The 13523-nt window shown below is 35.9% G+C and overlaps 2 protein-coding genes across 5 annotated transcripts; both read right to left on the bottom strand.

The window, feature by feature from the left end:
• Positions 1–572: 572 nt before the first annotated feature.
• LOC148926475 (uncharacterized) lies at positions 573–7845 on the bottom strand. Of its 4 annotated transcripts, none has more exons than XM_089059708.1 (11): positions 7623–7845; positions 4814–5915; positions 4443–4503; positions 4239–4357; positions 4075–4180; positions 3776–3823; positions 3116–3294; positions 2834–2918; positions 2204–2417; positions 1203–1282; positions 573–1015 (listed from the first exon to the last, which is right to left on the bottom strand). In XM_089059708.1, the coding sequence occupies exons 1-7, from the start codon at positions 7648–7650 to the stop codon at positions 3199–3201; spliced, it is 1560 nt and encodes a 519-aa protein (XP_088915834.1). In that variant the 5' UTR covers positions 7651–7845; the 3' UTR covers positions 573–1015; positions 1203–1282; positions 2204–2417; positions 2834–2918; positions 3116–3198. The 4 variants fall into 4 exon arrangements, with proteins under 4 accessions (XP_088915834.1, XP_088915835.1, XP_088915832.1 ...); XM_089059709.1 differs by having other exon boundaries at positions 4075–4165; positions 7623–7842; XM_089059706.1 differs by having other exon boundaries at positions 4814–5976; positions 7623–7842.
• Positions 7846–8782: 937 nt separating this feature from the next.
• On the bottom strand, positions 8783–13459 carry EMB2191 (Cytidine/deoxycytidylate deaminase family protein). Its single transcript, XM_089058125.1, has 8 exons — positions 13095–13459; positions 12704–12741; positions 12458–12524; positions 11521–11680; positions 11337–11433; positions 10839–10942; positions 9302–9381; positions 8783–9146 (listed from the first exon to the last, which is right to left on the bottom strand). The coding sequence occupies exons 1-7, from the start codon at positions 13164–13166 to the stop codon at positions 9344–9346; spliced, it is 576 nt and encodes a 191-aa protein (XP_088914251.1). The 5' UTR covers positions 13167–13459; the 3' UTR covers positions 8783–9146; positions 9302–9343.
• Positions 13460–13523: the final 64 nt, after the last annotated feature.

Below are 13523 nucleotides of genomic sequence, written 5' to 3' on the forward strand. Positions count from 1 at the left end.
TCGCGATCATACTAAAGGGTGATCTCCGCCATTCTTGGATGTAATTATACATCAGTTCAGATATTAAATTATAAGACGACAAGTCCGAATGTATGTTCATTGATTTCGGCGATAAGTTAACGTATCGAACACGTGTTTGTAGCGATCAGCTAAAAGGTGATCTCTGCATTCATGGCACCGAATCATGACACCCGTGCAAATATTCAATGACGTGTTTTTTAGAATATATAGTTATTAAATTACTAGACGACAAGTCCGAATATTCATTGACATCAGTGGCAAGTTAATATATCAACACATGTTCATCACAATCGTACTAAACATGGATCTCCAACATATCAGAGTTAGATTTTTTAGCGTTTTTAAATCAAAGTAGAATTTAATTTATCTCAATTTGACACTCAAATTCATAAGATCAATTTACTCAAATGTTGTCAACTTTAAGAGGGGTAAAAACCAAAATATTTTACCATGAAAAAAATTCTAGTTTGACATTTTTAACAGATCTGTTAACAGATCATGATATACTACTCCAAATTAGTGCCTACTTAATGCGAATATACAAGGAAAAGAAAATTAATGGCTGTTTGCCATCTTACACTTTCAAGATTTACATATTCTCACAATTTTACATAGTTTGTACTAATGCTGCACAGAATTGCACATTTTTTACACAAAATCTGAGCATTTCTGTGTTACTCTCATGGCTTTACATAACAAAAATTGTTACTAACAGTGAAATATCAAATAAATTGGCAGAGACCATGTAAATATAATGGCAAAATAGATTAAAAGAATATAGGTGTTACAATGGAAGTTGTTTGGAGATCCAGACAAGAAGCATTTACAATATGTAGAACAAAACTTGAGTCAGAACCAGCACAGCACTGATGGAGTCTGATAAATTTGATTCCCAATTCAAATCCTAAAACTAAATGCTGAAAAATCTCCAAAATTAAATGTGTTTGGCAGCATTAATGCTCTAAGTCAGCTTGCTCCATCAGCATTGCAGAATCTGCACAGCAGGCTGAGCAATGAGAAGAAGGCATCGAGATTCTCCAATTTGTGCTCAACTAGTCGACTAGAGATAGCAGGAACAATGTATACAAGCTAGCAACGGGATATGATATCTCGAGGTGACCAATTTCCCAGATTGCCATCTCAAATTGTGACATATAATGAGAACATTGAATGGGACGTACCTCTTCACATGGCAGTAAAACCGAACTTGAAAAGGGATAGTACTACACCCGCGGGATGACTGCTCTGTGCAGTTTTGGTGCTGAATACAACAAGATTTGTAAAATATATGACAAGATTTGTAAAATATATGAGATGATTCATAGAATTCAAATTTTACATAAAATCCATCAAAGAAAATCCACGTAGCAGTTTCAATGGTGCCAATAGAAAATGTGGCCCAAGTAAAAAAATTAAATCTTCAAAAAGCTTTATGCAAGAGAAACTTCATTACCAACAAGTAATGCACAACATGAGAAGTTGGATATGCATTTCTTGTATAACCCACAATGATTTTCATAATCATCAAAGCATTTTCTGGACTGGCCAACCTTTCCAAGAAAACTTTTGCAAGGAAAATAATACTCAAGAGTCCCATTCCTTCCAAAACTCTAAACAAATCAATAATTGAAATAACAATACTTAAACAGCAAAATCCTACTGATACTATGATAAGTAAAGATATCAATCTTCCAAGAAGATTTCATCTTTGCCACATATATCTCTTCTCAAACAGAGCCCACCCCCCACCCCCGAAGTTGGAACTTCACAACGGAGACTTCCCACGCACCACGTGTATCACACAGTGCTAACAATTTATTATAGCTTTTACGACACTTCCACAGCTGTCATTCAGGACATGTGATCTTCCCAACACTATAAACAAGGCTCATGAACATAAAAGTCAGCATAAAATACAGAATATCCATAAAAACATCAGAACAAAAACATATGCAATCAACAATAACAATCAGTCACCAAAAAGTTTTAGTAAAACACTGGGTATTATTAAAATCACTAACATCTGATTAGATTCATGATAGATTGTTTAATACATTACACATGAACAGGCAGAAGGCAAAACAGGAGCATTTTAATTATTCATACAGGTAAGTAGCTGAAAATAGAACATAATCTAGTAATTGAAAACTGCAAAATCAAACTTTACAGTAGCAGCTGTCACCTGTTCTACAACAAGCTTCATAAATGAAGGCTACCGGGATGTACAAGCCAGTGGTGCCAAAAGGGATAACAGAGTGGGCGATGATGCTCGAGTACATGCTGAAAGACGACACCTGCTGTCCTCGTCGACAATACAATGACTGGCTGAAGCACAAGATTGATGTTGACTATTCTTCGAGTACATTGCCTCTCCAGAAACCGACTTTCAAGTCAAACTGGAGTTAAGATAATCAAGAGAATACTCTTGCTTATTAATCTCTACACTCTATTGATACCATTGCAAAGTGAATAAAGTGAAAAATAACAAAAAGAGTATAGAGTTAGTTGAAGCATAAACTGAACCACCTGTGCTGAAACTGTGAATGTGTGTTGCCATACTTTGATACAAGAAACACTATTGTATCACATATTTTCTTTCTGTGGAGTTTCTGTTTTATTTGTATCCATTTTATTGGTTATGATATAAATTAATGTAATGCATGAAATAGTTGCAGTATATTATTTGGATTTCGTATTGGTATTGTCATAAACTATTAGCCTATCATTTATTCTTCTTGATAAAATGCAAATTTTTTTATAAAAAATTAATGCAAAATGTTCCTAGAGTTGAAATCATATAAGCCACTCTTACCAAAATGCCCCTAGTAATACTGAATTTCCATTCATCAGATCATCAACATGGCTTTCCATTCATCAGAAATCCACACTAAAACCACCTGCTTTTTACCATAAGAGGTTAGGATCAAAATCAAAAAATTCCAAATATGGACTATATTTGCTCAAAACAGCAAAAAATATCTAGTTAGACACTGACAATGCTAAAGATGAGCAAAAGTTCACAACCCAAAAGAGAACATAAAATCAACAATTAAGCTACCCTAAGAGAGCCTCCACAAGAACATGTAGTTCAAACCTTTCGATGCATATTTTGCATTTCGATATGTGGTTCAAAACTAACAGCCTTCTACTCATCTACAACTTCCTAGCCGCCTCCCATCATCTTCGCCTTTCTTCGTAACCTCGACGGTCTCGTGAGCCGCTTCCCTTCAATTTCTCCAGTTTGCGCTTTTTTGCAGCAAGCCGGGGTCTCAACTGCACAATGTTTCAATAGTTTAGGCAAAGCAATCATATATGGACTCGATTCCCGCTAACTTTTCTGATAGATGATTCAGACTTATTTCAATGAAATCTCATCAGATAACGCGCATAATACATATGAAACTTCTTTCGATGAATCAACGAGCAAGCTTTTAAATAACTAGAAGATCTGAGTAATGATTGAAACCAGATAGCATAGCACTATAAGGTCATAAAAAAAACATCCAAAACCACAAATAACAACCAAATATTATACTCAATGGATTAAAAATTTAAGAAATTTTTTATCGCGAGAATGCCGCTTCAGTGCATATAAGTGCAGATAAGTGCAATTTCAGCGCTATTAATTGCAATTCATTGAAGATAAGTGCAAATACTATATATGTTTAGTGTGACTGGTTCCCATTTTTAGAAGGTTCTTGTCCGAACCTTTCCATTATATATATGAGCATATATTTGAAATAAAAAGACATACCATCTCCACATACTTCAATTGCTTCATCACTTCTTCTGTTTCTAGTTCCTGAATTAGCAACAAGTGATTACTTTTTAGTATAAATAACCGTCAGTCCAATATGCATGTCGAAAACAGGCAAATAAAAAATCACATAATATAACTCCATGAAAATTGGGAATGTGTAAGATCAATAATTCAGAAAGTTAGATGCGGACAAGAGAGTGCTGAATAAGGCAGAGCAATATCTAAAGGTATTAGATAACAAAACACAACTTTAATGATAAAATGCATTAAAAAAATAGAAATTTGTGAAATACCTGGGATGCGGCACAGTCTGCACGAGTTGGATCCCAAAGAATGCAACGAAAGCATTCCCAGTTATCCGTTTGGACTTCAAAGAGTGGGGCTCTGCCAATATTTTTACTGAAAGTCATTAGAGTAAATAAAAATCATCAAACATCTCAAAAGTTTAGTTATTTACCTGCGCCATTTTCCACACACAGTTCCATCAATGCCTTCTCCAACTCCTTCGATGACCTCAAGGCACTGAATCCAATTACCAATAGGACTGTGCTTTAAAGAATTGATAGCGTCCTTGTCCTAGAGAGTGATGCTATTCCTTTAGTACCCTCAGAAACAAGCTTTTAACTGATACATGTAAAAACTAAATCATCGGAAATGTTACCTGTGTGTCAATGTTACTAGAAGTATCCACTTCTAATACATCGCCAAAATAATTGCAATCCCTACAGCAATTGCAAAGATCAATCCCGATTCATGAGAACTGAGCAATGGTTGCAAACAATGAAAAACCAAATAAAAAAGACTCGACTTCAGCATTTATGAAATTTTCTGAGAATCTGATGAACATTACTCAAGATTCATATGGTGAAAACCAATATAAGACAACATGGAACAACTAAAAAATAACAATAACCAATAAGCTAAAAGAATAAAATGAAAAACAACCGACAAAATAGGCGGAAGGTGGGGGGAAACAACCACCTAATAACAGAAAAAAGAAGAAAATAGAATACATATAAGCGAAGAACATACTCATCAACGGGGCCGCACCAATCAGGAACATCAGCTTGAAATTCATTGCCAACTCGAACGTTGGACATATGTGGTTCAGTGTCTGTAAACATGAACTCCAAGGATCCCAGTTCCAATTCTGATGTTGAATGTCGATTTATGCCTGTTTCTGTGTCTGTGTTCCCCAGATTATTGCTTGTAGATTTATCATTCAATATTTTATGCTTTTTTTTCATACACGAGCTACAAAGCCACTCGCTAAGTGGCAATATTTTTATGCGAGGATTATAGCAAGAAGTATGAAATGAATCTTCACAATCATCACATAGCAGCATGTTTTTTGAGCTGTCCCTCTGCTCACATACTTTGCACGACTTGAAACAATATTTGTTAGTTTTTTCATTAGACGCTCCATGTCTTCTAACCCAAACTCTATCGAGCACTCCCTGACTTCTAAGAATCGAAATGCAAGCATCTCTTTCTGAAATCTCTTCTGGCTCTTTCCCAGCAATCACTGCGCCAGAAGAGGAGCACTCCCCTGCATCATCTGTATGAAGTTTCAAGACAGGTGAACTAAGTTCCAAAGTTGATTTTGATGATGAACAATGATCCTTAGCATTGCAGTCATTCAAAATTCTGTCTACATCACTTGTCAAGGCCTCTTCAGAACCAGCTTCTTCCACAGCACGAAACTCATTAGAGGATGCTGTAGCCACTTTGCTGTTTTCAACTGGATGCTCCACAGGAGATCTTACACCCTCTGTCGCACTCTCTGGAACAGAAACTGCACGCTCAGACTCGGAAACTGCACACTCTTTGGCATCCAACAGAGGAGCTTTAGAACCGAAGGCAGAGTGGCCAGCATTACTAGCTTTAGCAGCGGCAGATGAAAACATTTCAAAGAATGAATGAGACTTCTTATTGTCTTCTCTACGTTGGTATACGTACATGAAGTTCTGAGACATACTGCTGGATTTTGATAGCATGGAACAATTTCTTTTGTATGTTATGTGCTGCACTCTGTGCAGAACATCATCAATATTTGCATCCTGTTTGGAAAGCTCTCCACAGTCACCAGAATGACGTTCACAGCAAACCGAACATCTTCCCTTCATCTTGGAACCTGGCATTAAGTCAAATGCAACGCCTTGTTTCATGAAGTCCAAAGAACAACTTCCATCAGCCTATACATAAAAGTTAATCCATTCAGCAATTTACCCATCAAAGATTGTGTATAATTAGTAGATTGAATACTTATATCATATAAGCTGTTTCCGCTCCATAAGACATTTTGTATCTATACTATATAAGCCTTACAACATTCACTATTCAAGACAGTCTCAGCATGAAAAATTCAGAGTGTCATGTAACACCTTGAAATGTTACTTTGATTTCAAGAAATCAACTTTTAAAAAGTGAACAGCAACAAATAAAGACCTTTTTGTACTGTCACTTTGCACACCTTTCCTGTCAACATTTCTCCACTAAAAATTTTGCAGTTTTTTAAAAGCGTCAAACCATCTTTACTGCAGAATATATGAAACCCAGTTCTTGATCATTCAACTCCACAAGTTCAACGTATCTCTACTAAGTAAAGCTTTACACACAACTCAGGCAATGTAAATATAAAGAAAAACTGGATGAAACGATGAAAACCATGAAAACCACATCTATTTAGCCTTAACTCTTAGTGTCTTCTTGGATATCAAACAATCAGGGCATGAGGACATGCACAAACTCACTAGCCATAAAGCCTACAAGGGGTCCTAAGGTTGTCTTAGATGGAAGCGAGATTTGTTGGGAATTTATCTTGGAACCACAAGAAAGCATGTGCAGAAAACAAATAAGGAGAACAAAACCCTACACCCTTTAGCTAATATGTTGGTGCCAGCTGCCACGGTTATCTTGTTAAAGTAAATAAATTCAAACAGACGAAAGCAGGCAATTCCGGATTCTCAGGAAAAGCTAGTAAGGATTTCGATTCATTTCATTTCTTTATTTTGCTTAGCAGTTATCTATCAGGAAACATGATGCAGAGACAGCTGGCCCTGAGAGGTTCAGTTATGAACACCTGGGAGTTTTGCTGGATATAAACCTGCTGAGTATGTATTGACACTTAGGAGCTCTACAGAAATCTATTAATCAGCAACACCGTCAAGTGACGGCCTCACCTCTACAAGTCGAAGGAAAGGACAAACTAGTGATTGGTGAAATCTATTATCAAAATTCTTATCCAGACACAATCTAAGTAAGGAGATGGCTGCTAAAAATCTCCATCATACATATAATCGGACCTAAACTTCCGAGATTCAACAATTATGCAGAAACCCCATCCTATATCACAAATCCCAATCAAACTCATTTATCTCCCTCTCAAGAATTTCCTCTAAATCTCAACGATACATATTTTCCAATTATTCCAATCACCATCATATTACCCAGACCATCACAAGAACCTTTATACACAAAAAGATGCTTTCTACAACTCTTTCACGCAAATATACATAAAATTCCTCTTTCTGACACGGATTAGCAATTTTCAATGCCATTAAGGGTTCCCTACATAGCATTCCTCTTTCTGACACGGATTAGCAATTTTCCACAACTGAATCAGACGATTTCAAACCTTTATGCACAAATAAACATTCACACAAATATACATAAAATTGTACAGGCATGTTCCCCAAACTTAATTATCCTGTCTATCACATAACTAATGAGCACAAAGCAGCAAAACGGTGATTCTATTCGTACTATTTATTGTCAGAGTTGAAGAAAATAACGACGATAAATTCCAGAAATAAGGCAAGATTGAATTTTGTGTGTATACCATTAGTTTGCCATTGCAACAGTTGCATCAGTAGAGTGTTAGTCTCCACCGCTTTTCGCTGGGGTTTGGGGGTTTCTGTCCAAGATAGAGATGGAGATGGAAAGAGGGAGAGAGAGAAAAACTGAGGGAGAGGGAAGAGAAGTGTGTAGTTATACACTATGCAAATTCTATTTATGAATGCAAACAGAAAGGGGAGAGTTGAGAAAAAGGCCAATGTAGTGAAAATGCAGATACTCTTTTTGTGAAAAAAGACATAATTTTTTTTATGTACAATTTTGAGGGGGGTTATGAGATTTGAGTGCTTTTTAAAACTTTTAGACAGATTGGTTATAAGGTCATTTAGAATATATGATTATAGAATTATTGGACAACAAGTTTGGATAGATCGATTGTTTGTTTAAGTAGGCGGAAAGTCGTGTGCGCCGCGATCATACTAAAAGGTGATCTTTGTAGTATTCGCGGATATACCACGTCTGGAATGATATTCGTTTGAGTCGATAGCAAGTTGGTGTACCGACATGTGTTTGTCGCGATCATACTAAAAGATGATCTCCGCCATTCTGGGGCGTAATTATGCAACCGTGTGGATATTTAATGGTTTGTGTTTAGAATGTAAATTACTAGACGACAAGTATGAATAGGTGTTCGTTGGTGTCGGAGGCAAGTTAATATATCAGCACGTGTTTGTCACGATCATACAAGTGATCTCCGCCATTCTTGGATGCATTTATTCATCCGTACAGATATTTATGAATTGTTATTTAGAATATTTAGTTATTGAATTACTAGACGACAAGTGTGAAACTCTGTATGTATGTTCGTTGATTTCAGTGAAAAGTTAATGTATCGACTACGGGTTCATCGCGGTCAACTAAAAGGTGATCTTTGCATTCATGGCACCGAATTATGACACTCGTGCATATATTTAGCGACTTGTTATTTAGAATATATAGCTAGACGACAAGCCGAAATATTCATTGATGTCGATGGCAAGTTAATATACCAACACATGGAAAATTAATGATTGCTTGTCATCTTACATTGTCAAGACTTATCACAATTTTACATAATTTGTAATAATGCTACACAGAATTTCACAAGTTTTACACAAAATCTGAGCATTTTTGCGGCAATCTCATGGCTTTTGACAATCTATAAAATAGAAAATACATAAAAAAATATTATTATCAGTGAAAATATCAAATAAATTGGCAGAGGCGTTACAATGGAAGCTGTTGTTGATTGGAGATCCATACAAGAAGCATTTAGAATTTGTAGAACAAAACTTGAGTCAGAACCAGCACAGCGATGGAGTCTGACAAATTTGATTCTCAATTCAAATCCTAAAACTGAATGCTACATATATTCATCATAATTAAATGTGGTTGGCCAGTATTAATGTTCTTAGTCAGCTTGCTCCATCAGCATTGTAGAATCTGCACAACTGGCTGAGCAGTCAGAAGAAGGCATCAAGATTCTCCGATTTGAGCTCAACTAGTCGACTAGAGACAGCAGGAACAATGTCTGAAACAGCATTCAAATGCCAAAAGTAGAGATTTAAAGGCAGAGACAGACATATATAAGAGCTTGCAATGGGTTATGATATCTCGAGGTGAAGCAAATTCCCAGATTGCCATCTCAAATTGCGACATATAATGAGAATATTGAATGGGACGTACCTCTTTACATGGCAGTCAAACCAAACTTGATAAGGAATGGAACTACACCCGCGGGACGACTGTTCTGTGCGGTTTTGGTGCTGAATGCAACAAGATTTGTTAAATATGTGAGATGATTCATAGAATTCAAATTTTACATATAAATCCATCAAAGAAAATCTGTTTTGCAGTTTGAAATGGTGCAGAAAGAAATTGTGGCCTGAGTAAAAAACTAAATCTTCAAAAAGCTTTGTGCAAAATAGAAACTTCACCATAAATAAAGGATTAAAGGTGCTAAGCTATACTCGGCCAAAATTGTTCGGGTGATACATAGGGGAACTGAGTCCATGTTACCAGACGGAAGCATGAAAGAACTGGCATACCAACAAGTAATGCACAACAAGCGGCTACTACTACTACATGAGAATGGAGAAGTTGGATATGCATTTTTGGTGAATGCTTTTCATAATCATTAAAGCATATTCTGGACAGCCCAACATTTCCAAGAAAACTTTGCAAGGAAAATAATACTCCCGCCATCCCACCAAAAGGAAGGTGCTTCTTTTAGACCATCTCCAACCGTACACCAAAACTCATTTTTGGTGTAGATAATTTCTCCAACCATACACCATACTCAAACCCATTTTTGGGTTTTTCAATGGAATAACACCAAATATGGTGTTTACTCCAAAATTTTGTTAAAGAAATACTCAAAAATGGTGTAAACTTAAAGATGGTGTAAATGGTTGGAGTAAAACTACTTTTTGGTGTGACATATACTCAAAAATGGGTTTGAGTTTGGCGTAAATGGTTGGAGATGGCCTTAAGCACTCGTAAAATGGTAGTTAAAGTGGAGAGAGAATTAAGTAAGAGATACCCTTTAACTATTAAATACCATTTTCCCAATACGAGTGCTTAAAAGAAGCGCCTCGCTTATGGTGGATGGAGAGAGTACACAAATTTTGGATTAATTGTCAAATTTAATTTGTTGCTATGGGAAATGGGGCACACATATTTGGTACTGTCATCCTTTTGCAACATTAGAAACCTAGGTAGTGGTTATGAATTATTATCTATTCAATAGAAAGGAAGGAATAGTCTGTAATTTTCTTTGGGAATTTCCGTGAAAAAATCATGCATATTCTTTTAATACCTCATAGAAGATATTCACAATGTTCGAATAGAAGTTAAATAGGGTATTTGTGTTCATCCTATTCGCCTATCTGTCTCTTATTTTTGCAAATTCTAGCAGAAATATTAAGGTTATCACTAATTCTTGGCATCCTGGTGGTCAGTGGAGGGAGGAAGCTGTTGTATACTAGTTATATACTGTTTGTTGATGATAGATCCCTCAATCAGTTATTGACATGTGCCTGTGTAACATACTAAAACCATAACAAGCTGAAGAGTAAAGACTAGAGACAACTCTAGGAGAATATCTAATATGTTTATGTTACAGCTCTGACAAAATTAATTCCATTTACATCACATGCCATTTATATTTGTCAAGAATCCCAGCATATATCAATTTTTAATAACCTTAAAGGAATATGCTAACCGTTTGGATTTCCTTGCTCATAGAAGCTTTTAAGAAGATCGACAGCTTCTGCTGCCATTATTCCTCCAGTGCACTTGAATCCCTTCCTTTCTGATATTCCACCACTGACAAAGATTTTAAACATTACAACAAAAAATGACAATCTTGATTTATTTCAATTTGTCAAAAGAGAAAGATAATTCGCTCAAAATAAATTATATAGTACTCCAAATGTATGACTTTGTAGTTTGTCCTAAGACAATATCCGAAGCACATCAGTTATTTTGAACCGGAGGGGCAGTTCCAGGTAACCGCCACTTCTCCATGACTGCCACTCCATTTCAAAAATAACGGATGCACATCAATATCTAGTTAGTTGATATAATGAAAGTATGACGTAGGTTAGTGCTTCCCTAGGCATGGTGCAAAGGAGTACAAAAGAAGGAATTATTTTTATAACTAATTTTTAAGTAGAATTAATTTTCAGAAAAAGAAAATGGAAGTATCTTAGAATCAAACCTAGGAAGTTTTCCAGAATTACTTGTATGCAAGGACAATATCGAACCACAACCTCCGAACTTATCATTTGCACAGCCATAATATACTTCCTTCAATCCTGATATGGAGCCATGAAAGGTAACCAAAGTTCAAATATCAATCATTACTTGCAAACAATCTCCAAATAAAACTTGTTTTTCCATACCAATTATCGACAAGGCTGCTGCGCACATTATGCATGGCTCACATGTCACATACAGTGTGCACTTCGAAAATCTTGACACGATTTCTTCCTTTGAAATTCCGTTTTTCTTCCACTGATCAAGTAGAACATCAATTGCTTCCATCTCAGCATGACGAGTAGCCTGCATACCAGTTACGAATATAGATAAATATAGAAATGTACAATAGGAGAAAGATAAGAAACTGAAAATAAAAGTGGCATTAAGAAAGAATGTAAGGCTTTGAAATACTACTAGCAATAATTTTCATAGAAATGAAATATAAGCAACACAAAATTATATGACAGACTAGAGGCTGTATTCGAGCCCCAAATGTAGATGTCAGTCAAGGAATTAATTCGCAGCTAATTTTGCTATTGAAGACAGTGAATTCACCCGAGCAAATTTTAAGATAATCTCTGGAACATTTATTATTCTAATCCCTGACCATTGTATTTTCAGTAGTTACCAAGAACAATGGTGAATTTGGGCAAATGAATATCAAGCAAATCAGTCGAAACTACCATCTCAAGTTCTGCGTATCAACTCAAAAATGGTTTAGAATGATGCTGTTAGTTTTTTGAACTTATCTGCAAATTATTTATTTTCCATATCTTTTTAACCATATTACCATGATACAGTGATATACACGTGGCGCATGGGAAGTCTCCGTTGTGAAGTTCTGATTTGGGGGGAGATCTGCTTGAGAAGAGATATATGTGACCACATGTATCACACAGTGACAGCAATTTTTGATAACTAATATGACTCTTCCACAGCTGTCATTCTGGACATATGATCTTCTCAGCTATGTAAATGTGCAGTATTACTCATTCCAACATCATAAACAAATATTGGAAGATGGATGATGATTGACAACAAATGTGAGACAAGATAAACGGTATAAAAAAGGGCACGCACATTTCTAGTCTCAGTTGTTCGATTTCTCCCCACGGAAATAACATTCTGATCCTCTACGATTATGCAACTGTCCAAACATTAAAAAGACAGGAAAAGAGAAACCCAACTTGAGAGAACAGCGCAAGGAAATTATTTCAATAAATATGTTCAGAATCAAAATGTTAATTTATTAATCAATTCAATCTACAACGGCCCATGGACAGCTAGATAACAAAAATTTGGTGGAGAAATTAAAAGAAAAATTACCCCACAGGCACTTCAAGGCTGTCCAATGCTAGCTTTGCCTGGAAAAAGAAACTCAGATAAGAATTTCGCATCTTCAAAAGGATCACACTATAAGACAAGGCTCATGAACATAAAAGTCAGTGCAAAAACGGAATATCCATAAAAACCTCAGAACAAAAACATAAGCAATCAACAAAAATAATAGGTTACCAACATAGTTTTAGCAAAAAACTCAGGTATAAAAATCACTAACATCCGATTTGATCCATGCTAGATTGTTTAACACATTTACATAAACAGGCAGAAGGAAAAACAGGAGCGTTTTAACATCTCATATAGGTAAACAGCTGAAAAAAGAACATAATCCGTCATTGAACACTGCAAAACCAAACATTACAATAGCAGCTGTTACCTGTTCCACAGCGAGCTTCATAAATGAAACGCATTCAGCTTCCGGCTCAGCCCCCTCAGCAAAAGACCCCATTGATACCCAAAACGGAATCAAACGGATCAAAAATCTCCAAATTCAAAGAGTTTTACTCTTTCTGAGGCCTTTTCACAAACACGTGGAACGCTCAACCAGATTATGCATAGTATACAATTTTTCAATCGGAATCAGAAGATGGGATTACAATTCGGTGATATGAGCTTCTGAATTGGCGCTTTCAAGTAGAATTGTTACTTCATGGATTGCAATTAGGGTTTATGCCTTATGGTTTCCGCTTGAGAAGTGTGACCTCCGCTTCAATTGAGGTTTTCCAGCATTAAAAAAAAACTAAAAATGAAATAAAAAGGATGAATTGGAAAAATGATTTTCGGTATATATTTTGTTTGTATATTT

Source organism: Salvia hispanica, chromosome 5 (assembly GCF_029641045.1).
Source record: "Salvia hispanica isolate PSC_SH4W2 chromosome 5, Shi_PSC_v1, whole genome shotgun sequence".
In the NCBI taxonomy this organism is placed as follows: Eukaryota; Viridiplantae; Streptophyta; class Magnoliopsida; order Lamiales; family Lamiaceae; genus Salvia; species Salvia hispanica.

Bases quoted from the DNA above. Each gene is read 5' to 3' on its own strand.
- EMB2191 (XM_089058125.1), bottom strand. From the start codon at position 13,166: ATGGGGTCTTTTGCTGAGGGGGCTGAGCCGGAAGCTGAATGCGTTTCA. The intron at 12,525-12,703 runs GTAATTTTTCTT...ATGTTTGGACAG, and splicing joins AGCCTTGAAGTGCCTGTGGG to TTGCATAATCGTAGAGGATC. The intron at 11,434-11,520 runs GTATGGAAAAAC...GCTCCATATCAG, and splicing joins AGCAGCCTTGTCGATAATTG to GATTGAAGGAAGTATATTAT.
- LOC148926475 (XM_089059706.1), bottom strand. The intron at 4,504-4,813 runs GTATGTTCTTCG...CAATTGCTGTAG, and splicing joins TGGTGCGGCCCCGTTGATGA to GGATTGCAATTATTTTGGCG. The intron at 4,181-4,238 runs GTAAATAACTAA...AATGACTTTCAG, and splicing joins GTGTGTGGAAAATGGCGCAG to TAAAAATATTGGCAGAGCCC.